The sequence below is a fragment of the Microcebus murinus genome, chromosome 27 (genome assembly GCF_040939455.1).
Source record: "Microcebus murinus isolate Inina chromosome 27, M.murinus_Inina_mat1.0, whole genome shotgun sequence".
Lineage (NCBI taxonomy): Eukaryota > Metazoa > Chordata > Mammalia > Primates > Cheirogaleidae > Microcebus > Microcebus murinus.
In genome coordinates this window covers 1,848,070-1,872,126 of record NC_134130.1, presented here as the reverse complement: position 1 = coordinate 1,872,126, position 24,057 = coordinate 1,848,070, and the positions used below count along the sequence as shown (strand labels likewise).

The window sequence follows — 24,057 nt, the reverse complement described above, 5'->3', positions numbered from 1 at the left end:
ATATGGTTTATCTCCAGTGTGGCTTTGCATATTATGAATATTAAGGCCTTTTGGACAATCTAAATGGTTTTTACAGATTGCTTATGGTACTCATTTGCTAGAGCTACCATAAAAAATACCACAGTCTGGGTGCCTCAAACAAGAGAAATTTATTTGTTCACAGTTCTGGAGGCTAGAAGTCCAAGATCAAGGTGCCAGGAGGGTTGGTTTCCTGTGGAGGCCTTAATAGAAGGCTCTATTTGAGCCACCTCTGTCTTTGGTTTGCAGATGGCCACCTTCTGATGACTTCACATGATCGTCTACATGTGTGTCCCTGACACATCTTTCTCTTCTCATAGGGACACCTTGCATATTGGATTGGGGCTCTACCCTAACACACTCATTTTTATTAAATAATTTTCGTAGGGTTCATAGAGAACTGCAATGTGAGTTCTTTCATGTCTTCAAAGTGAACTGGGAAAAATGAGGACTTTCCCACATTCCTTATAACAATATGGTTTCTCACTAGTGAGTCCTTTCATGTCTTCGAAGTGAACGGGGATGACTATAAGCTCTCTCACATTGCTGACATTTATAGGGTTTCTCTTCAGCATGAGTTCTTTCATGAATTCTAAAGGAACTGGAACATATGAAGGCTTTACCACACTCCTTACATTCATAGGGTTTCTCTCCAGTGTGAGTTCTTTCATGTATTTGAAATGAACTGGAATGACTGAAGGCTTTCCCACATTGTTTACACTCATAGGGTTTTTCTCCAGTGTGGATCCGCATGTGAATTTTAAGGTGGGTGGAATAGTTAAAAGCCTTCCCACATTCCTTACATGTGTACGGTTTTTGGGAACTGTGAGTTCGCATGTGATTATTAAGACATGAAGGATACCCAAATACTTTCCCACATACCTTACACTCACAGGCCTTCTCTTCAGTGTGAGTTCTCAAATGTCCACTAAGATTTGAGGAAATAGCAAATGCTTTTCCACATTCAACACATACAAAAGGCTTCTCTCCGGTGTGAGTTCTTATATGTTGAATAAGGCGTGAGGATGTAAGGAAGGATTTCCCACATTCCTTACACTCATAGCGCTTATCTCCACTGTGAGATCGTATGTGTATACTAAGGCCTGAGTACTGAGTGAAGGCTTTTCCACATTCCTTACATACATAGGGCTTCTCTCCAGTGTGAGTTCTTCCATGTATTTGAAATGAATTGGAATAATTAAAGGCCTTCCCACATTCCTTACATTCATAGGGTTTCTCTCCAGTGTGAGTTCGCATGTGAATATTGAGGTATGCAGGGTATCTATAGCCTTTTCCACATTCCTGACATTTGTAGGGCTTTTTTGCATTGAGGGTTTCTATTAGCACAGAAAGGCTTGTGGAGTGAATAAAATCTGTCCCATATTCCTTCCATTCATAGAGTTTTTCCCCGTTGTGACTTCTCATATGTGCCTGAAGGCACGACTCATTTATGAAGGATTTCCCACAGTGACTGCATCCAAAGGATTTCTCTTGTGTGCTAGTTCTCTGGTACACAATATTTGGTGTCAGGCTGAAGATTTTCCCACTCTGATTAAACTCAGAAAGTTTCTCACCAGCAGAGGTTTTGTTGTGCTGGAAGAGAAAGTCTTTTTCATACTGGTTACAGTCATACACATTCCCTATACTTTGGGTTCTCATGTGTGTCTTAAGGCATGAGTGTTCACTGAAGACTTCTCCATGTAGCTTGCAATCACAGACTTCTCCTGCATTATGGCTTCCTTCCTATTGATGAAGGGATGAATGACAATTTAAGTATTTTTTCAAACACATTAATAGGTTCTACCTATCTGAAGATAAAAACATTATGATGATGATTATGATTTTTGCCATTTTCATTACACCATGAATATACCATGTATATACAATTCCTGCCTTGCTGATTTCTTTCCAATAGTATGACTGACTGCTTGTTCCAGAATGTTATGCCATCTATTCTAATCTTAAATGGATTGCTGTAGAATTCCAAGATATTGTTTTAAAAACTCAATGTCTAGTTACGTATGTGGTGAATGTGTACTCCTGGAAAAGCTGAAGAAATAAGTTCTACTCTGGTTTGGGGCATACTCAAATTGATCATATTCAAACTATCTCTCCAGAGATATCACTTTCTCTTGCATGTATGCTACTGCTCTCAAATATCTCTTATTTTTGCTAATTTTCTATAATGGCATTCCCGATTTTCCTCTGAGGGTTGAAAATAATAAATATCCCTTGTTAATCTTACTGTTTGAATCCCAATGGATGTCTGACCACTCAAAAAGTCCTGCTGAAGTGTTGACCATTTGGTTTCAAATTGCATTTCCCATCCTGAAATGAAACAGAGAAAAAGAAACAGAAGACTGACTTGAGTGAAAAACAATAAGGCTCATTTGTATTTGTTTTCAAATTTAACATGGTAAGAAAAAGAAGAAATATATTTGAGGATTCTGGCTATGTCGAAAAATTGTCACAGACAAGGACGTGGGTAAAAATTTTAGATTGTTTATTACAAATTGATTCTGTGAAAATTAAAAATGATGGTGAACAGAAAGAGAATATTAGGGAATTGGCCGGGCGAGGTGGCTCACGCCTGTAATCCTAGCACTCTGGGAGGCCGAGGTGGGCGGACTGCTCGAGGTCAGGAGTTCAAAACCAGGCTGAGCAAGAGCGAGACCCCGTCTCTACTATAAATAGAAAGAAATTAATTGGCCAACTAATATATATATAATAAATTATCTGGGCATGGTGGCACATGTCTATAGTCCCAGTTGCTCAGGAGGCCGAGGCAGCAGGATTGCTTGAGCCCAGGAGTTTGAGGTTGCTGTGAGCTAGGCTGATGCCACGGCACTCATTCTAGCCTGGGCAACAAAGCGAGACTTTGTCTCGGGAAAAAAAAAAAAGAGAATATTAGGGAATTAAAGTTGGAAATTTCTGGAAAAGAGCTTACAACAAAACAATAAACATATCCCTTGTTAATGGGGGCATTATCCACAGTAGATATGTTCCAAGACCCCCAGTGGATGCCTGAAACAGCAGATATTACCAAACCCAATATATTCTATGTTTTCTTGATCCGGTAACTGAGGTGGCTACTGAGTGACTAATGAGCAGGTAGCATAAAGAGTGGGAAACACTGGACAAAAGCATGATTCCCATCTTGGGTAAAATGACACAAGATTTCATAATGTGTCTGAGAACAGTAAGCAATTTAAAACATGAACAGTTTATTTCTGGAATTTTCTATTTAATATTTTCAGACTACAGTTGACTGCAGGTAACTAAAACCATGGAAAACAAAACCACGGACAAGGGGGCCTACTGTATAAGTAAAAGAGTGTTGGACGCTGAATATTTTCTAAATTCTGAGACAGCCTCAACCTTCTGAAAAAAATGCATCTTAAAAAGCTTCTTTATTATACTTCCAAACATACTGAACTTCCCATTAACCAGGGTTATTCTTCATGAACACTCACCTTGGAAAGCTCCTCCCTGAACTGCCTTCAGCTCTTCTTGTTCCAACCAAGAGATCAAACTGGGTTTTATGAGTTGACATCCTGAGCACAGGGAAAGACATTAATAGAAGAGGCTCACTTAAGAGATGATAAACTATCCTACAGTTCAAGAACTATAGTTTTAATGAAAGCACTGAAATTATTTCAAAAGGGCTAAAAATGCAAATAATGCCTCTGTCTGTGCCCCCAGAAAGTTCAGTTACCTCTGTCCCCTAAGACTCAAATCTGGGCTTATGTACACATTTACAAGGCACTAAGACGTTTATTCAAATAAGAAATAAAGAAACGGTAACAGAGATCTGCATTATCCTGGGGAAATAACTACACCAGTGGTTCTCAAAACACTATTGTGTGGCCAGGTATGGTGGCTCATGCCTGTAATTCTAGCACTCTGGGAGGTAGAGACAGGTAGATCGTTTGAGCTCAGGAGTTTGAGACCAACCTAAGCAAGAGCAAGACCCCGTTTCCACTAAAAATAAAAAGAAATTAGCTGGACAACTAAAAATATATAGAATAAATTAGCCAGACATGGTGGTGCATGCCTGTAGTCCCAGCTACTTGGTAGGCTGAAACAGTAGGACTCGAGCCCAGGAGTCTTGAGGTTGCTGTAAGCTAGGTTGACGCCACAGCACTGTAGCCCGAGCAACAGAGTGAGACTCTGTCTCATTAAAAAAAAACACTACTGTGCATCAGAGTCATCTAGATCAGCGGTACCCAACCTACGGTGAGTTACATAATTACTTCATTATATATTACAATGTAATAAGAATAGAAATAAAGTACACAATAAATGTGCTTGAATTATCCCATCAGTGGAAAAATTGTCTTCCATGAAAACAGTCCCTGGTGCCAAAAGGGTTTGGGACTGCTGATCTAGAGGATGTGTTGGAACACAGATGACTGGACTCCAACTCCAGGTTTCTGATTCACTATGTTAAAAGGTGGAGAAAGAAAATGTACATTTCTAATGCTGATGGTATTGCTAATGACCTTGGACCACACTCTGATAACAACCACAGTAGAGTAAAGCCTATTTAGGGCAGGGACTATGTTATTTCCCACTGTATTCACACTTGACATCACGGATGCTGCCACACAGTGAGCACATAACATGTATCAGTTCCACAAAAGGGCTACAAGGAATGGCGGTCTCACCTACTGTGGCCAGGTTGTTGTAGTTCTCCAGCATCACATCACTATATAGGGTTCTCTGAGTTGTGTCCAGCAAAGTCCACTCCTCCTGGGTGAAGTCCACAGCCACATCATCAAAGGTCACCAAATCCTAAACCATCATACACATGCTGGTTTGAGCCACATAACATTTCTACCAGTGTTCGCTGGAGAATGAGGGAGGGGGATCTAGTGCCTATACAGGAATCCAAGGTCTGCAATTATCTACCCCAAGATTTGATGTTCCTAGAAGCTTTTTTATCTAAACATGTTCACAGTTGATCTCCTCCAGTTATATGGCTTCTTGAATATGAATTTATCTCACGACAACCAGACTAGGAAATCTTGTCTTATTTCTATCTATTAGAGCACACTGCTCAGCATATTCCAGACATTTCAACAACACTGATGAACAAATACATTCTTTGGGTAAAGGAAACTTCCATCTGCCTTACTGTCTGTCAGAGTACCCAGCAAAACAAGAAACATGCAGTCAGCCCCATTAGAGTGAAGATTACTTAGTAATTACTAAAATACTGGGATGATTTTAAAGTTAACAGCTCACTTATGTGAAGGGGCTCCTTTCCCTGGGGAAATTCACCTGGGGACTCAGTCCTTGAGCAAGTCTTTATTTGCTTTAAGAGGTTATGGAGACAAGGCTGTCTAGAAGGAAGTAAGTCCATCTGGTCAAGATGGAGCATGTCATTCTATACAAGGATACAGTTTCTTTTTACCTGATAACAATTTTTCAGGCAGTCAGCCACCATCCTTCCTGCTTCTGTCTTTGCTTCATGAAGGCAGACTGGGTCCCCAGAAAGATAACCTCCTATAACAGTAAAGAAGCATGAGAACCCAGAGCTGAGTGTGATTCCCACGTCTACATACCCAGAAGTCATTCCACCCTAGTATGAAATTCCCATATACTCCTGCACAATCAAAAAGACACACACATACACAGCCTACTGCCATACAACGCCAGAACACCTGGCACTGACGCCAGAACAGTCTGTCTCACCTACAGCCAGAAAAGGGGAGGGTAAGCCATGCTGCCTGACAGGAAAAGTTTAATAGTCTTATTTTACAGATAAGGACACTTACACCCTGAGAAATGTGACTATCATGATAGCAGAACTCATGAAGGAGACTATGCAGCACCTCTTCCCAAAGCACACATCCCAGGGGGCCGACTTACAAACCAGCACACTATGGCCCACTTCAGCACCTCCCAAATGAGCCAGTAGTGTGACTATTCAGCCCAGAAAACAGCGCTCTGTATTGTTTAGGGAGAAGCTATAGAATCGTCTCAGAAAAAGAGCATCAACAGGACTTACCAGGGGACAAATCGACAGCTGCCATCCTATGAGGTGAAAATGTGCCTCAACATTCCTTTCTTTGATGTCAACATCACTTCAGGGCAGCTTATGAATCTAAGTGGATAGTGGCAATCTTCATTCCTCTTTATACACGGCTACTGGGATTCCTGTTGGTATCAATCATTAATCGACAAGCAATACTTAATCATCAGTCATCAAACATCAGACATTAGGCCAGGAGAGGTGGCTCACACCTGCTAGCACTTTGGGAGGTCCAGGCAGGAGAATTGCTTAAGGCCAGAAGTTCAAAACCAGCCTGAGCAAAAGCAAGACTCTCTACAAAAAAAAAAAAAAAATAGGCCGGGCGCGGTGGCTCACGCCTGTAATCCTAGCACTCTGGGAGGCCGAGGCGGGCGGATTGCTCAAGGTCAGGAGTTCAAAACCAGCCTGAGCGAGACCCCGTCTCTACCATAAAAATAGAAAGAAATTAATTGGCCAACTAATATATATAATATAAAAATCAGCTGGGCATGGTGGCTCGTGCCTGTAGTCCCAGCTACTCGGGAGGCTGAGGCAGGAGGATCACTTGAGCCCAGGAGTTTGAGGTTGCTGTGAGCTAGGCTGATGCCACGGCACTCACTCTAGCCTAGGCAAGAAAGCGAGACTCTGTCTCAAAAAAAAAAAAAAATAGCTGGGTGGGGTAGTGTACATCTGTAGTCCCAGATACTTGGGGGGCTGAGGCAAGAGGATCCCTTGAGCCCAGGAGTTTGAGGATGCTGTGAGCTATGAAGACGTCACTGCACTCTAGCCCCCAGAGACAGAGTGAAACCCTGTCTCAAGAAAAAACAAACAAACAAACAAAATCATTAGTTCTCTCTCTGCAGACAATATATGTGGAGGTCACTAAAAATGGTATACTCTGTAACATGAGTATCAGTAACACTGACTGTCATTTACTGAGATGGCTAGTTGTCAGAAGTTGCGCTAGGATATATTATATATATGTAATATATATTCATATATGCACATGCTCAATTATCATAACTACCATTCCCAGTAGATATCATTGTCCCTATTTCATACTGAAAAGACCTACATTAGACAACATTTGTAATTGGTCAATAGCAGCCAGTTTCAGAAGTGGTAAACCAGGACTCAAATGCAGGTAAGGTTTTTGCAAAAAAAATCTCAGAATACATTTAAGGACTGGGCAGCCTCAACAGGTCTTGGCTGGAAACACTCAAACCAAACAGATCAGCCTCCCCCACTGCACTGGCGGAGGGGCAATGCCACAGTAGGCTGTGCCCAACACTTCTCTACTATATGGGTCTTCTTGTCTATAATATGAGTCTATTACATGGGTATTCATAAATACTATGAACCACCTTTTCATTGTATTTATCAGGTTCATTTCTTCACCAAGGTTTGTTTTTATTTGTCTATTTTTGTAGAGATGGGGTCTCGCTGTGCTGCCCAGCCTGGTCTCGTGATACTCCTGCCTCTGCCTCCTAAAGTGTTAGAATTACAGGTGTGAACCACCACACTTGGCCCTTCTTTTATTTTTATTAATTTCTTTCCCATACTTATTTCATGATTTTTTAGTTACCTTTTAACCTTATGTATCTTAAATATTAACTTTTTTCCATTAAAAATTAATGAAAGTCACCGGGCGTGGTGGCTCACGCCTGTAATCCTAGCTCTCTGGGAGGCTGAGGCGGGCGGATTGCTTGAGGTCAGGAGTTCGAAACCAGCCTGAGCAAGAGCGAGACCCTGTCTCTACTATAAATAGAAAGAAATTCATTGGCCAACTAATATATATAGAAAAAATTAGCCGGCGCATGCCTGTAGTCCCAGCTACTTGGGAGGCTGAGACAGCAGGATTGCTTGAGCCTAGGAGATTGAGGTTGCTGTGAGCTAGGCTGACGCCACGGCACTCACTCTAGCCTGGGCAACAAAGCGAGACTCTGGCTCAAAAAAAGAAAAAAAAATTAATGAAAGTGATTAATAAATCAAACACAGAACAGCAACTCAAACGGTAACCAACGGAATGGTATTCAAATGATGATAAACACTGAAAGTTCCTGTGTTCATCATCCATGAACCAAATTCACTCTGACAAAAACCCTATAGGCTTCATTCCACAGATGACATTAAAACCCTAATGTCACAAAAACCATGTCTGGACTCCTGGTATAGATCACACTTACTACCCGGGGGCTCAAACGGGGATCCTTATGCTGGATAGGCCCACAAATCTGTTTAGTTTGATGGCACCTACATAGAATATTTAACTTTAATTATTAAAAATTGATACACAATCAATGTATGTTCAAATGCACAAATCTTAAGTATTAATTGGAAGTATTTTGACAATTGCATATACTCCTGTAATAATAAGCCTAAACAAGATAAGGAATCCAATTATTTATCTGCAAAGGGCCCACTGCACCTTCCAGTCTGTTCCCTACAAGGCCGAGACAAGCACTTTGCGGTTTCTTCCAGCTACTAGGTACAATAATCTGTATACAACATCAGGCACATTGCTCATCCTTTTCATATGTATGTCCTAATTCATTTTTTCTCTATTGTATGAAGAAGCAATATGGAAGAAATATGTTAACAATTCCCACTGGAATCATAGACTTGACTATTCTTGTGTCAATGTGAAGCATTCCTTTACAAATTTTTAAGAATTGGATAGACATACATTTTGAGCTTTAATATTTTTGAAGAAACAAAATATTTTACCTTAATGGACACTATATATCTCTAGGAATGCTTTATGACAACCTAGTGTGACTGCATAATCTGCTTTCCTTTGGTGAGTTTTTGTATATCGTGGGCAGCACTGTCTCCTCTGGGTGTCAATGTTCCCTGGTGCCTGGCACAGACTGACTCACTGAAGGCACCCAGTCATTGCTGCTTGACAAGCAAGATCCTTTTCAAATTTTATACAGACGGTCCCTGACTTACAATTTCTCAACTTTACAAGACATTTATCAGGGTAGTAAGTGTATTTCTCACTGACGATTTCAAGTCACTGGGTTGATCAGGACATATGCCCATTGTAAATGAAGGAGCATCGTATTCAAGTATAGCTAGATTATAGCTAAGTAACTGTTCCTAATACAGTATAAATGAGTTTACAATAAAAATGTACCCAATTGCTCCAAGAATCCAAGGGTGGGAAGAACACTACTCTGCACTCGCCCACCACCCACAGCTTCTCTACACACTGAAGACTGGTTTCCCATGGCCTCCTAATGTGGATGCTTAGTCCTCTTGGTCTTACACCTGTACTGGCACCCCGACTTCCTCTGCTCAGTAGCATAACAGGGCTTCTCTGCATTTCATGGGGTTGCTTCATGCTTACAGTGAGCGCCGACTAGCTCCGGTCCAGGCAACCCAGTGAACTTCACCATCTAATGGGCTGCAATGACACCTTCTCTAACAAGGTCTGAAGCCCAGTCTTAGGGAGAAGGACTCCCTACAAGTTTGCTTTCCTTAGGGACTGTCACTTATATAAGTTAGAGTTCTCTTTATATCTTTATGTTACACTTCTGTTTAAATCAAGGTATGACTTCTGTTTTCTGGCCAAACCCAGACATATACAGTGTTGAGACAGACCAATCTCAGGAATTAGGCTTGTAAAGATGAGATTTGGGGTTCGTTCTGGTCAAGCCTTTAGGCATAAGCAAAGAGCTCAGCTTGTTACCACTGGGAAGACATTCAGCGGCATCATATTAATCAAGCTATTACCTATGATTGATTGTAAAGTGCCCACTGAAGCACTTGCGTTGGAACTCCAAGTGAATAATGCACTTAATCATTACAGTAGAAACAATGACTACAAAGATCGTGGTGAGGGATGGATTCTTTTTTTATTATTATCTTAGCGTATTATGGGGGTACAAGTGTTAAGGTTACATATTTTGCCCATGCCCCTCTCCCCCCTCAAGTAAGAGCTTTAAGAGTGTCCATCCCCCAAACGTTGCACATCTTACTCGCTGTGGTTGTCTTTTGAATGTACTTGCACTGAAAATGTCAACCTCAGATCTTCTCACTACAAGAGGTGAGAATTCAGCTTCTCAGCTGAATTCAATGTCTGAGAATCGCAAAGCTTCCATGACAGCCCTTAAAGATACTTATTTCTTGTCTCCACTGATAGTTGACTGCCAAGACTGATAGTTGAAAGCCAAACACAAATTTTAATTTAAAAGATTAAACTACAACTATGGCACAGTCTCACCTAGTTTTTCAGGTGAAAATTAGGGCATTCATCAGTTGTTGTAAATGAGGAAATAATACCCCTTGTGTGATCTTTAAGGATCACTCCAACGCAGCTATGGAAAGAGGCAACAGGTATTCACAGGATTTATTTTACTCACAGGTCCTAGAGAAGAAGGAATGGCATGCCATGGGGGGGGGGGTTAGAGGGGCACACGCTGGATGAGCAGCAAAGGAGCAGGCTCTCCCAAAGAGATAGGGAAGTGAGAGAGGACCTGTTGCAGTCTTATTTGGGGTCAGGGTAGTATATAAGCAAAAACCGGAAGAGATTTCATTGGGATGTTTGAGTGTCACTAGGTCACAGGCACGGGAGGGAACAAAGGGAACCTGGGAGAGGGACTGGTGTTTTCATACTGGTACACCTGGTCACCTGGGCAAGGTGCCCGCAGCCTGTTTGTGGAAATGTTGAAGCACCAGAAAAATACAAATTTTAAAAAATTTATAACCTATTCTGTGATTCCTCAACATTTTAAACAATGCTAATTGGGACTCATAATATTTGTCACCAAGGTTGTGGAGATTCTAAAGGTGAATGGGACTGACTAACTTAGCTCCCAAAGAGAGGCTTTTGTTGTTGTTGTTTCTTTAAAAATGACATTTGTATTAAAAGTCTTAAAATGAAGAGACAATGATTAAACGCATGGAATTAAAAATTACAATTAGTTAGAATTCTCTTGGTATATCAAGACAGCAAAATTTTGCTCTTTGTGTCTGCAGGAACACCCTATAACAAATAATCAAAAAACATTTAAAAATAATATAAAAGGGGAACTAAATACCTGAAAATTTGAACAAAATGAAGCAAAAAAAATGAAACATTCATTACAAGACATGGAAATTACATTTTAAAGGCTTAAAATAATGAAGAAATTCACTGAACAACAGGCCCTCTTAACCGGCTCCTTCAGGACAATTACTGAAAGGAAAAGGGGAAACAGTCTGAGGAATAGCAGATTCTGGGATATGGTGGGAAGTTCACAAGTTGGTGCTGGCTGGAACAGCTGAGTTTTGAAGACACTCTGCAGACACGGGGTGCTGGGAGCCCTGAATCACATTCACAACGTTTTTGTACTGTATTTTAAAAAGCTAGTCATTAAAATCTGTTACTGCCCCCCAAAAACCCTAAAAGCTAAAAACGCACGGGCACACACACACACAAGTACACACAAAAATGTGCAGATCTATAACAAGTTTTTCACAGCTGATAAAAACAGTGCTACCGTTACCCCCCATACTCCCCTTTGATACAGTAGGTAAACAAAATAGATTTTTTTCCCCACAAATATCAGCAGACACTTTCTGGCACCCCACACCAATCTGTCATGAGGGTTAACAGTCCCAGTTCAGATGTGCAATACTTCAGATTGGATACACTGTAACAAGAGTCCAACTTTGCATAGACATCCTCAGAATCACAACCAGTCACGGGGGTTGCCCTTCCAAGCTGGCAGAAAAAGAACCCGATCTTAATTTCCAGCTACCCCTGGAAAACAAGTAAAAATCAGAAGTTTCTTCCTCTCCTCCAGCTCCGTCATAGGGTTCTCTTGGACTCCCTTCCATGTATTTAAAACTTGAAAGTAGAAAACGGTTATTGGTCAAAATCCAAACACCAAAAGAAAACTTTCTACCTTCTTCCCCTCCTTTTCTTCCACTCCTCCCCTCCATTTTTTTTCCAGGCTGAAACTTTTGCTTGCCCCGTGTCAAGCTGCCAATACGGTGCCCTAATGGCTAAACAGGAAATAGGCATCAACCAAAATCAAGGAGAAACGTACAGGTGTGCTGCAAAGAGCCACATTTCCACCAGGGTCTTGGATGGTCAGAAGAGGACACACCCTCGGTCACAGGGTGGTGGCAGGGGCACAGACTGCAGAGGCCAGCCGGGCTCCCAGGACATCCTGGACAATGCAAAGTTGTCTCCAATCTCAAAGAGAAATCACATTTAGAGAGTCGGGTGCATTTGGCATTTGTGCACAAAACTTGGCCGTTGCAGTGACCCCGCGCATCTCAGAGGATCACGCAGGCTGAACAGCAGCCCCACAGGGCTGCGCCTCACAGTTCATCTGCCAACTACAGCCCGATCTGGGCAAACAGCTCCTCCACCGAGGCTTTGTTTTTGGCCGACGTCTCCACGAAGGGGCAGCTCCACTCCTTGGCCAGAGCCTTGGCAGCCTCCCCAACCTCTGAGACCTCCGCTCACCCTCCACGTCCACCTTGTTGCCTACCGGGATCATGGGCAGCGCCTGTACCGCTTCATCCGGATGATCTGGCTGCGCATGGGCTTGCTGTCCTGGAAGCTCTGCTGGTTGACAAGGCTCTAGACAAGGATGCAGCCCTGGCCATCCTTGATGTACACGTCCCGCATGGGCGCGGCCTGCTCTGTGCCCGCTGTGTCCGGAAACTCTAGCACTGACGACAAGAAGACAAGTCCACCTCAATCTCCATGCGGTAGAAGTCCTCGATGGTTGGGTCGTACTTCTGGATGAAAGAGCCGGTCATGAACTGCACGGTGAGCGCGGACTTGCCCACGCCGCCCGAGCCCTGTACCACCACTTTGTACTCTCTCATGGCTCCATCGGGGCCTGCACGCACGCCGGGGAAGGCTGTGCTTGGTGGCGGGACTGCTCCCCTTCCTCAGCTCCGCAGGAAAAACCCAGGAGACGGGGAGCACAGGGTGCAGAAATCACCAAGCAGGGGCTGAGCGGCGGCTCCTCCCTGGGGCGCGGTCCCAGGCCCACAGCAGGCCGAGGAGGCAGCTGCAGCCGTGGCAGCGCAGCGGAAGGACAATGCCGGCAGCGTGGGCGAGGCTGGAGCTCCTGGTTGCCCGAGAGGGTGGGGAGGCGGGGGTGGAGGGCTGCGGGGGTGGAGGGCTGCGCGGGTGGAGGCCTGCGGAGGCACCTGCTGCTAATTGCTGTCAGAGTTCCTGCAGAACGTGAGCCCACCTGCGGCCCATCGCACTCTCTACTCACTGCAGCCTCCCCTGGGCGGGCGAGGGCTTCCTACTCGCTGCGTGCAGCACTCCCCCCCACCCCACCAAAAAAAGCTTTGATAAAGATGGCAACTAGGAAGAGTCCTACTAGGCATGTGACAAGGGTTTGGAGTGCCATAACTAGGCACTCCACGTTGTCGTTGATACCCCATGAAACAAGTCAGGCATTTCTGAATTTAAGGTAATCTGTTGGAAGATGTTGGTGATGTGATTGAATATTTTTACCTCTCGGCCTAGTCCTCCCTTTGGCCTGTAACTGCACAGAGTTAAGAATGCACATGCTGCAGGAGGTGCCCGGAATGGCCCAACCCCCTCCTCCTTCCCTGGTAAGAGGTTAAGAGCCCACCTGTTATCCATATCCATTATCCATTTGGACTAAAGACTCACAGGCTTGCTGCATAAGGAACAATGTTTCATGCACCCACCAAATACGATTTCAAAGGGCTGTTGAAAGGTGTTGCTTGGCAGTTATGATTTGATTTTGTCTGACAAAGGCTGCTGCACTGGCCTCGACGCTGGTGATCCTGTGTCTGCCGCAAGTCCTATTAAGATAGGAATGAATGCTGTCCATTTTGCTCAGTGACCTTCAGTCGCTGAAGGAGCATTTATTCACAGGAGGCACCCAGTGAATAAATAACCTTGGGAATCACCAGTGTAATCCCTGCACAGTGGGGTATGCTCTCATTACGAAAAAGGTGAGGGAAATTGGCAAGAAAAAGTACGTAAGGTGCAGTGCCTGTGATCTGGGGCCACAATAGAACCCAAAGGTACCATTACTGAGAGGAAAATGTACCTGCAGAGCACGGTATTGTGTTTAACCAAAGGGAAAGAATGATTATGGTCATCATGGTCTGAGATAGGTGTGATACAAAGCTGGGGGGCTAGAGGTAGGAAGGAAAGGGGGAAGGGGAAAGGGGAAGGGAGGCAGGAGGATCGCTAGAGCCCAGGAGATTGAGGTTGCTGTGAGCTAGGCTGACGCCACGGTACTCACTCTAGCCTGGGCAACAAAGTGAGACTCTGTTTAAAAAAAAAAAAAAAAAAATCATGGTAATTAACATTACCTCAAATGTTTTATCATTTCTTTGAATTGGGAACATTAAAAATATGCTCTTCTAGCTATTTGAAAATATACAGTAAATTGTTAATTTATTGTATATTTTAGAGTTGCCCTATAGTGCTACAGAACACTAGAACTTATTCCTTCTATCTAGCCATTCTGGGATCTTTCAGAATAACTTCAACACGGTGGTGGAAATCACACTCAGAGAGACATACAAAATTAAAGGATTTATTACACTCTTAAGTCCCAGAGAGGGAGGGACACCCCAGGAGGACCAAGGCAGCAGACTCTACCATGCAGGGAGGGAGCGGAGGGAGTGAGGATGCCTGGGCAAGTGCCTTCATTGGTCGTCTGCAGGGAGTACACAAGCAAAGGTCAAGAGGGGATTTATTCTATTGGTGTATTTGAACATCACCAGGTCATGGTCTGGGAGGGCTAAGCAGGAGAATTTGTAGCAGGGACTGGCCTTGTCTCACTGGGGTACCCGGTTGCCTGAGCAGGGTGCTCACAGCCTGTTTCCTGGGATGTTGAGGAATCAGGGAGATTTACAATACAATCAGGGAAGAATGAGAGCAAGAAACTCAAAATGGGGACATGCAGTAGGACCCAGACAAAACTCAGAATCTCAAAGCCCCAAAGCCCCAAGACACTCTGAGCCTCCCTTCCCAGGAAGGTAGTTTGCTCTTTGGTTTCTGATGAGAAAAGCCTTCTGCTTAAAAAACCTGTGGTAAAACTCACTTGGATCTGATACTTTGGGAGAGAATACATTCTCCTCAAGACCCTCCACAACCACTTGCTGTTGCCACTACAACCATAACTAGTGCAAAATCTATGGGGCAAAGATACACAACATAATGCAAGAGAAAAAGCTCACAAAACAATTCCTATGCTGATAACACATATCAGTTGAAATCCAGTGGACGTACATGGGAATGGATTCTACGGGTGTTAGACCCAGGATGGTGGAATGCATAACAACACCAGACAGGGCCAAATTCACTGACATGGAGACATTTGGTAGACATTCTGGATTTCACATATTAGCTCATGAACCTGGGTGTGACTAACAGCTAAGTTAGTGGGAGGACTGAAACTTGGACTCAAGGTGACCTGCAGTTATGAGGTTGATATGCCAGAGCTTCCCTGGGTAATGTGGAAAAGGAAATCCTAGACACACAGAAATGTTGCACTGAATTTATCATATGATCTGCCCAGCCTGCCTTCTGCAATCTATATCGAGGGCCCCTAAAGCACTCACTTCATGAAGGTATTCAGAAATAGACCCACACGCTGGGCATAGTGGCTCACACCTGTAATCCTAGCACTCTGGGAGGCTGAGGCGGGAGGATGGCTTGAGCTCAGGAGTTCGAGACCATCCTGAGCAAGAATGAGACCCCATCTCTACCAAAAAGAAAAAGAAAAGGAAAAAAAGATAGAAAGAAATAGATCCACAAAGGCAGAACCTTCATCCTTGAAAGTTCTGTGGTTATTCTCCTTTATAAACAAGGTATGACTACACTGGCTACCATCATTGAGATGAATTATCTGACTTCAATGTGGATGACAAGAACCCAGAGAAACAGAGATCAAGTGGGTAGCACTTGACTATCAAAGACAATGAGGCCACATCAACTATTAAGACCAGGAAAATACAGTGGCAAATGATCAGTGTCCAAAGGATGAAACAGAAAAGCAGCCAACTGGAACAGGGATCAACAAACTTGGCTCTAAGGCCACATGAACACTGTTGCAAATACTCAACTCTGCCCTTGTAGTGTGAAAGAAGCCACAGACAATCTAAACAAATATGTCTATGTCCCAGTAAAACTTTATTTACAATAACAGGTTTAGGGCCAGATTTGTTCCATGAGCCACGGTTTGCCAACTTGTATACTAAAACATCCCTTCATCTATGCAGAGTCTCAAGTTTGGTGGCCAAAAACCTTACTTAAGTCACAATGGTGGAGAATCACAGCCTCTTACCCAATTTCCAGACCTAGGTAACACATCGCTTCGGCCTGTCCAGAAGTCCCAAAGATGATCCTGCAGAATTGCTGGGCACTGATATCATAGGCATATATCAAGCCTCCTATTCTCTGCCAAAATACAGTCTTCAGAGATCTTGACATTGGACAAAATATCACAATGGACCACTACCCTGATAATATTGTGTGGATTAAATCCTCTGAGCAGGAAGTAGAAAATGTTTTAGATACTCTTATAAGACACATACAAAATAGAGAAACTCAACAAAGTTGAGTGGTGTCTAGTGGGATCCAGTGGTCTAGATCTGCAGTCCCCAGTCCACAGGCCAGGGACAGGTACCAGTCTGTGGCCTATTAGGGATCAGTCCACAGAGCTCCACACCTCACCACCACGACCCCAAGTCCCTGGAAATGGGACTGGGGAGGCTGGTCTTGAACACCTGAGCCCAAGCAATCTTCCTGCCTTGGCCTCCCAAAGTGCTGGGATCACAGGTGTGAGGCACTACACCTAGCCCTGCCGTCATTCTTTGAACGTGAGACCTACTTAAGATGGTCAGAAAGAACTATCAAAAGCAGCTTCTGAGGCCGGGCGCGGTGGCTCACGCCTGTAATCCTAGCTCTCTGGGAGGCCGAGGCGGGTGGATTGCTCGAGGTCAGGAGTTCGAAACCAGCCTGAGCAAGAGCGAGACCCCCGTCTCTACTATAAATAGAAAGAAATTAATTGGCCAACTAATATATACAAAAAATTAGCCGGGCATGGTGGCGAATGCCTGTAGTCCCAGCTACTTGGGAGGCTGAGGCAGGAGGATTGCTTGAGCCAGGAGTTTGAGGTTGCTGTGAGCTAGGCTGATGCCACAGCACTCACTCTAGCCTGGGCAACAAAGCGAGACTCTGTCTCAAAAAAAAAAAAAAAAAAAAAAAGCAGCTTCTGAATTGAGACATCAGTGATCAGAAGAATCCATCAACAAAATATCTAGATGGAAAGTATACCCCATAAAGGAAATAGCATGTGCAAAGGCCCTGAGAGAGGTGTGTGCAAATAAGAGAAGATCACTGTCGTGGAAATAGGGTAAGTAGCACAGATCAGGTTGAAGATGGGTCAGGGCCAGTACTTGTAGAATCCAGTGAGCCCTTATGATGGGATGTTTGAGTTTTATCCTATGGGCTTTGGTAAGATATTGGAGAATTTTTTTTTTCTGGCATATTATAGATATTGGAGAATTTTAAGCAACAGAGTGACATCAGAATTTTCTTGTTTTAAAAGAATCGCTCTAAGAGGTAGCTCATACCTATAATCCCACTATTGTGGGAGGCTGAGGTGAGAGGACTGCTTGAGGCCAGGAGTCTAAGACCAGCCTGGGCAACATAGCAAGACACTATCTCTACAAAAAAAAAAAATAAAAATTAGCCAGGTGTGGTGGTGCATGCTTGTAGTCCCAGCTACTTGGGAGGCTGAGGCAGGAGGATCACTTGAACCCAGAAATTTGAAGTTGCAGTGAGCTATAATGATGCCAGTGCCCTCTAGCTTGGGACACAGAACAAGGCCCTGTCTCAATCAATCAATCAATGTTCCTCCTAATAAGTCTTAGTCCCTGTTATTAATGTATTCTTAAGTCCATATAACAAATTTGCCAATACTCATTTAAAATCTGTCTTCTGGTGATGGGGCATGAGGGATAAAAACTTACCTATCAGGTACAATGTATACTACGCTGGTGATGAGCACACCAAAAGCCCTGACTTGGGCATTATACAATTCATTCATGTAACAAGAACACTTGTACCCTCTAACAGTTTGAAATAAAATTATTTTAAAAAACCAAAAAAACCAATATAATAGCATATGACAGAGACCATTAAAAAAAAGCTATCTTCTTAGATAGACTGTAAGACCCATGGTGGGAGTACTATGTCTGTTTGCATGATAATTGTTTCCCTGTCCTTAGCAGAGAGCCACTGAATTTAAAGAATTCAATAACCAGCCAGGCATGGTGGCTCACACCTGTAAGCCTAGCACTCTGGGAGGTCGAGGCAGGCGGATTGCTTGAGGTCAGCAGTTCAAAACCAGCCTGAGTAAGAGAGAGACCCAGTCTCTACTATAAATAGAAAGAAATTAATTGGTAAACTAATATATATAGAAAAAAAAAATTAGCCGGGCATGGTAGCACATGCCTGTAGTCCCAGCTACTCGGGAGGCTGAAGCAGTAGGATCGCTTGACCCCAGGAGATTGAGGTTGCTGTGAGCTAGGATGCCATGGCACTCACTCTAGACTGGGCAACAAAATGAGACTCTGTCTCAAAAAAAAAAAAAAAAAAATCAACGCATGAAAATACTTTCTTGTTCAAAAGGAAATGTCTACTTTTAGAGTACTGTGATGATCACTACCTTAAGCAACTATCAAACTGAGCATCACTAACAAAGAGACCATTTAAATGTGTCTTCCTGATAAAATGCAATGTCGCCTATAAAATAATTTGCAATGGCCGGGCACGGTGGCTCACACCTGTAATCCTAGCACTCTGGGAGGCCGAGGTGGGTGGATTGCTCAAGGTCAGGAGTTCGAAACCACCATGAGCAAGAATGGGACCCCATCTCTACTATAAATAGAAACAAATTAATTGGCCAACTAATATACAGAGAAAAAATTAGCCGGGCATGGTGGCGCATGCCTGTAGTCCCAGCTACTCGGGAGGCTGAGGCAGGAGGATTGCTTGAGCCCAGGAGTTTGAGGTTGCTGTGAGCTAGGCTGACGCCATGGCACTCTAGCCTGGGCAACAAAGCGAGACTCTGTCTCAAAAAAAAATAATAATAATTTGCAAATAATTTGTTGAAGCCTCTAGACTAGCCATTGGAAAGCTATGGCTCACAGGCCTGTTATTGTAAATATAGTTTTATTGAAACAAAGCCCTGCCCATATGCTTACTACAATATATGACTGACTGCCTGCAACAAAAACAGAGCAAATTAATTCCAGACTTTCTGTCTGCAAAGCATGAAGTACTTGCTATATGGCCCTTTTCAGACCAAACATTTGCCAGCCTCTGCTCTAGACACAATTATCATTTTACAGGAAATAGAAGAAATAGAGGAATTCCTTAATCCTACCATGAGAATACAATCAGAAATAGCAGAGTGTCTCTGGGAGGCCAAGGCAGAAGGATCACTTAAGGTCAGGAGTTTGAAACCAGCCTGAGCAAGAGTGAGACCCCATCTCTACTAAAAATAGAAAGAAATTAATTGGACAACTAGATATATATATAGAAAAAATTAGCCGGGCATGGTGGCTCATGCCTGTAGTCCCAGCTACTTGGGAGGCTGAGGCAGAAGGATCGCTTGAGCCCGGGAATGTGAGGTTGCTGCAAGCTAGGCTGATGCATGGCACTTTAGCCCAGGCAACACAGTGAGACTCTGTCTCAAAAAAAAAAAAAAAAGAAATAGAATGTTTGGCTTTATAAAACAATCTGTAGCTCTGCAAAAAGTCAAAATAATGGAGAAAAAACATTGACTACTCTTGGTTCAAAGAGACTGATGTATATAAACAAAGGCAATATAGAAACCCTGAATGGATCCTTAGATCCAAAACACCCCAAAGCCTATTTTGGAACAACATGGAGAATTTTTTTTTTTTTTTTTTTTTACAGAGTAGATACTACATGATGTTAATTGGTTTTCATTTTCTGGGATGAAATAATAGTATTTTGCTTTTACTAAGCAAAATCCTTATCTTTAGTATATGCATTATAAAGCATTTAAAGACCAAGTCTTATGTCTACTGTTTGTTTTCAATGTGCTTACTATCAAATAATTTACTGTAAAATATATTTATCCAGGGAGAAGGCAAACAAGCAAAATGCTAAAAATGGGCGAATTTACTACAAATAGGTATTAGATGTTTAAATAATGAGTACGTGTGAGATTTTTCAAAAGACAAATGTGGGATGAAACACACTTAATCCAACAATCTTGTTTAATGGTAAATTCCATGATTCTGGCACTATAATAATAAAGCCGCTCTCCTTTCTTCCGGGAGGCCCAATTTTTAAGCGCTGTGGGAATGTACAGGCCTAGGAACTTCTGATGAAGAGAATGGCTGAGTATTGTCAGTATTCTTTAGCAGAAACACCTGCCGTCTACAAGTGTTTATGCTCCACATACACAAATATGCAGCCCCTAGATACCTAACAATCCTTATCTTTCAACATAAAAGGTCAAAAACAAAATATGATGCACAAACACAAAACCCAACTCTCAGATGAAACATTCATCTGCATAAGAAAAGGAAAAAGAAGCCCCTTTGAACCAACTTTCACTCAAGGGTTCATCCCAACACGCCAGAATCCGCAAGGTCCCCGGGCCTTGACACCAGGGAACAGAGTGAACGCTGACTCGAAAAGCGGAAATTATTTTTCTTCTGGGAAAAACTCCACAAACGTTGCTTTTTGGAGGCTTTGGAAGAGATGAAAACACCACCCCCCTCCCTTGGCAGTTCCCTGACGCGGCCCCTCGCGGGGACAGACGACCCAAGCGGCCTCTCGGAACTGGCCGCGCCAGGAGGACTCGCGGCACCAGCGCACAGGAGCGGGGCGGCCCCGGCCAAACCCCTCCTCTGACGTCCCTCCTTCACCCGAAGCCGGCCCATTTACGCGCAACTCACCAAAGCCGGAGAGGGCCACAACTGCCAACGGAAAAAACGCTCCCGGGCGCTCGCAGCAACCGTCGGCAGAGTGAGCGGCGCGCTGCTGACGTCACTTCCGCGCCCAGGCTCGGCCCGGGCGGAACTCTGGGCTTCTGCCACCTGCCACGTAGGGCCCACCACGAAGTAAAATTCTCGTTTACCCCCGCGTGGGTACTGATGGGCCCTGGGTCAGCTCAGAACGGGGATTGGTGGCAGAAACGGCACCAGAGGCCAAGGTTGAGGTTACAGCCAGGCCTGTGGGCCGAGCTGCGGCACCAGGGGGCGGCCAATGTGGAATGCTTCTAGAATTGATAACTACGCATTCTGCTATGTTACTATTTCAACTTTTGATAAAAAAAAAAAAAAAGGTGTAATGTTCGCGTAGCCAAAAGAATCTCTTAAAAAATAATTTCTGGGTTTCCTGCCTTGTTTTAAAATGTCTTCTCATTCGAGATTAGTCAGAGGTAGGCAATATTTTATTTTTTTATTAATCAATTTTATAGCCTTAATTAATGAGTGTTTACCTAAGTAAGAGCCTTAAAGTTAAATGCATGGGTATCTTGTTAATAACTCAGATGAATATAGCTGTTTTTATTAAATCAACAATGTTAATCTAATTTATCAAATAGTTGCACAAAAGTAATTGTTTTAGGCTGAGTTTACAGCTTCACGAACTTAAAACATACAACACAGATAATATAACACTGTCCGACCCGTAAAACTAGAAAAAAGGAGGTTGACTATTTTGAAGACCTTACTAATTTTATCAACAATTTTAAAACCAATTAATTTATCAAAAATTTACTTAAGTCACGTGAACTAAAAAAATTGGGGTTAATTACTGTATATTTTATATAAGCACCCATTTATTTGATAGGAATAGATTTTTAAGAGATTTCTGACCAACTACACCAGATTTTATTAGGTAAACACACAACAAAATACGCGTACACATGCATAAACACATTTAAGCATATATACATATACACAAATAAAGATTTACAGCCAGCTGTGCTGGCTCATGCCTATAGTCCTAGCACTTTGGGAAGCCAAGGCTGGAGGGTTGCTTGATGCCAGGAGTTCAAGACCAGCTGGATCACCGTAGGGAGACCCCTTCTCTATTAAAAATTAGCTAGGCGTGGTGACTTACGACTCTAGTCCCAGATACTTGGGAAGCTGAGGCTGGAAGATTGCTTGAGCCCAGGAGTTTGAGTTGCAGCAAGCTATGATTCTGCCACTACACTCCAGCCTGGGCAAGAGTTTAGAGAAAGATAAAGAATTGAAAGGGGAGGGGTAAGCTCCAGAAAGGAGAGAGTCTCAGCTAGCTTGAGAAAATATTTTGCAGTGAGGAAATCTTTGAGAACTTAAAGTTGGGTTTTGGTTTTTTGGATTTTTTTTTTTTTTACCTCAAGATATCAATTGATATGAGTCTTATTTGGAGTGTATGATTTTATAGTCACAGTCTTTTACTTTAAAGAACAACAGACTGAATAATGCTCATTTTTGAACATGTTATGAGCTAGAGTCTCAGAAAATATCTTGGCATACCTTGGAACCTTGAGTCCAGTTGTAATTAAATTTATGAACAAGAAAAACAGTGCTATGAACATTAGTGTTCAAATATATTTGAGTCCCTGAGTTAGTTCAATTGAATGTACATCCAGAAGAGGAATGGTAAGTTGTGTTTAATTTTGGGGAAACCATCATTCTGTTTCCCAGTGGCTGCTCATGTTGCATTACCAACTGCAATGCATAAATTTTCAATTTCTCCACATCCTTATCAACACTTGATTTTTTTTTATAATATCCATCGTAACCCGTATGAAATGGTATGTCACTTTGGTTTTGATTTGCATTTCCCTAATGTTTAGAGATGTTGAGAATCTTTTCATATACTTATTGAATGGTTAGATATCTTCTTAAGAAAAATGTCTATTCAGTGGCTCGCCACAGTGGCTCACACCTGTAATCCCAACATTTTGGGTGGCCAAGGCAGGAGGATCACTTGAGGCCAGGAGTTTGAGAGCAGCCTGGGCAACATAGTGAGACCCCATCTTTACAAAATAACAAACATTAACTGGGCATGGTGGTGCATGGCTGTAGTCCTATCTGCTTGTTAGGCTGAGGTGGGAGGATCATTTGAGCCCAGGAGTTGGAGGTTACAGCAATCTATGATCACACCACTACACTCCTGCCTGGGTGACAGAGCAAGACACTCTCTAAAAAAAAAAAAGAAAAAGAAAAAGTCTACTCAAGAGTTTTGTCCATTTTTGAATTAGGTTTTGTTGTTTTTGTAGACTTATCAAAGTTCTAGATATTAATCCCTAATCACATAATTTACAAATATTTTCTCCAATGTGTGGATTGTGTTTTCACTCTTATGGTGCTTTGATGCATATTTTAATTTTGTTGTTCATTTATCTATTTTTTGTTGCCCATGTGTTTGATATATCATATGCAAGAAAACATTTCCAAATCAAATTTCAAGAAGCTTTTCCCCGTTTTCTTCAAAGAGTTTCATAGCTTTAACTCCTACATTTTGGTTTTTTATCCACTTTGGGTTAATATTTCCTATGACATAGGGTCCAACTCCATTCTCATGTACATAGATATACAATATTTCTAGCACTGTTTCTCCCCGCCCCTACCTTTATGGAGGTATAATAAATAAAAATGCTGTGTGTGTATATCTATATCTACATATATAGATATATTTTTTTTGAGACAGAGTCTTACTCTGTTGCCTGGGCTAGAGTGTGTGGCATCAGCCTAGATCACAGCAACCTCAAACTCCTGGGTTCAAGCAATTCTTCTGCCTCAGCTTCTCAAGTAGCTGGGACTACAGGCATGCGCCACCATGCCCGGCTAATTTTTAAATATATTTTTACTTGGCCAATTAATTTCTTTCTATATTTTTAGTAGAGACAGGGTCTCACTCTTGCTCAGGCTCGTTTTGAACTCCTGACCTTGAGTGATCCACCCGCCTTGGCCTCCCAGAGTGCTAGGATGACAGGCGTGAGCCACCACACCCGGCCAAAAATGATACATTT

The 24,057-nt window shown here is 42.8% G+C and overlaps 1 protein-coding gene and 1 pseudogene across 1 annotated transcript; both read right to left on the bottom strand.

Moving 5' to 3' along the window:
• Nucleotides 1-130: 130 nt before the first annotated feature.
• On the bottom strand, nt 131-23,887 carry LOC142864853 (uncharacterized). The gene is made up of 7 exons (XM_075998275.1): nt 20,987-23,887; nt 6,032-6,180; nt 5,435-5,526; nt 4,686-4,812; nt 3,492-3,572; nt 2,264-2,346; nt 131-1,761 (listed from the first exon to the last, which is right to left on the bottom strand). Exons 2-7 carry the CDS (start codon nt 6,054-6,056, stop codon nt 505-507), a joined length of 1,665 nt encoding a protein of 554 aa, XP_075854390.1. The 5' UTR covers nt 6,057-6,180; nt 20,987-23,887; the 3' UTR covers nt 131-504.
• On the bottom strand, nt 7,988-20,992 carry LOC142864854 (ras-related protein Rap-2b-like; annotated as a pseudogene).
• Nucleotides 23,888-24,057: the final 170 nt, after the last annotated feature.

Excerpts from the sequence above, each read along its gene's own strand:
- LOC142864853 (XM_075998275.1), bottom strand. The coding sequence starts at position 6,056 with ATGGCAGCTGTCGATTTGTCCCCTG. Across the intron at positions 3,573-4,685 it reads CAACAACCTGGCCACAGTAG|GATGTCAACTCATAAAACCC; the intron begins GTGAGACCGCCA and ends CCCTGTGCTCAG. Across the intron at positions 1,762-2,263 it reads CATCCATTGGGATTCAAACA|GAAGGAAGCCATAATGCAGG; the intron begins GTAAGATTAACA and ends CTTCATCAATAG.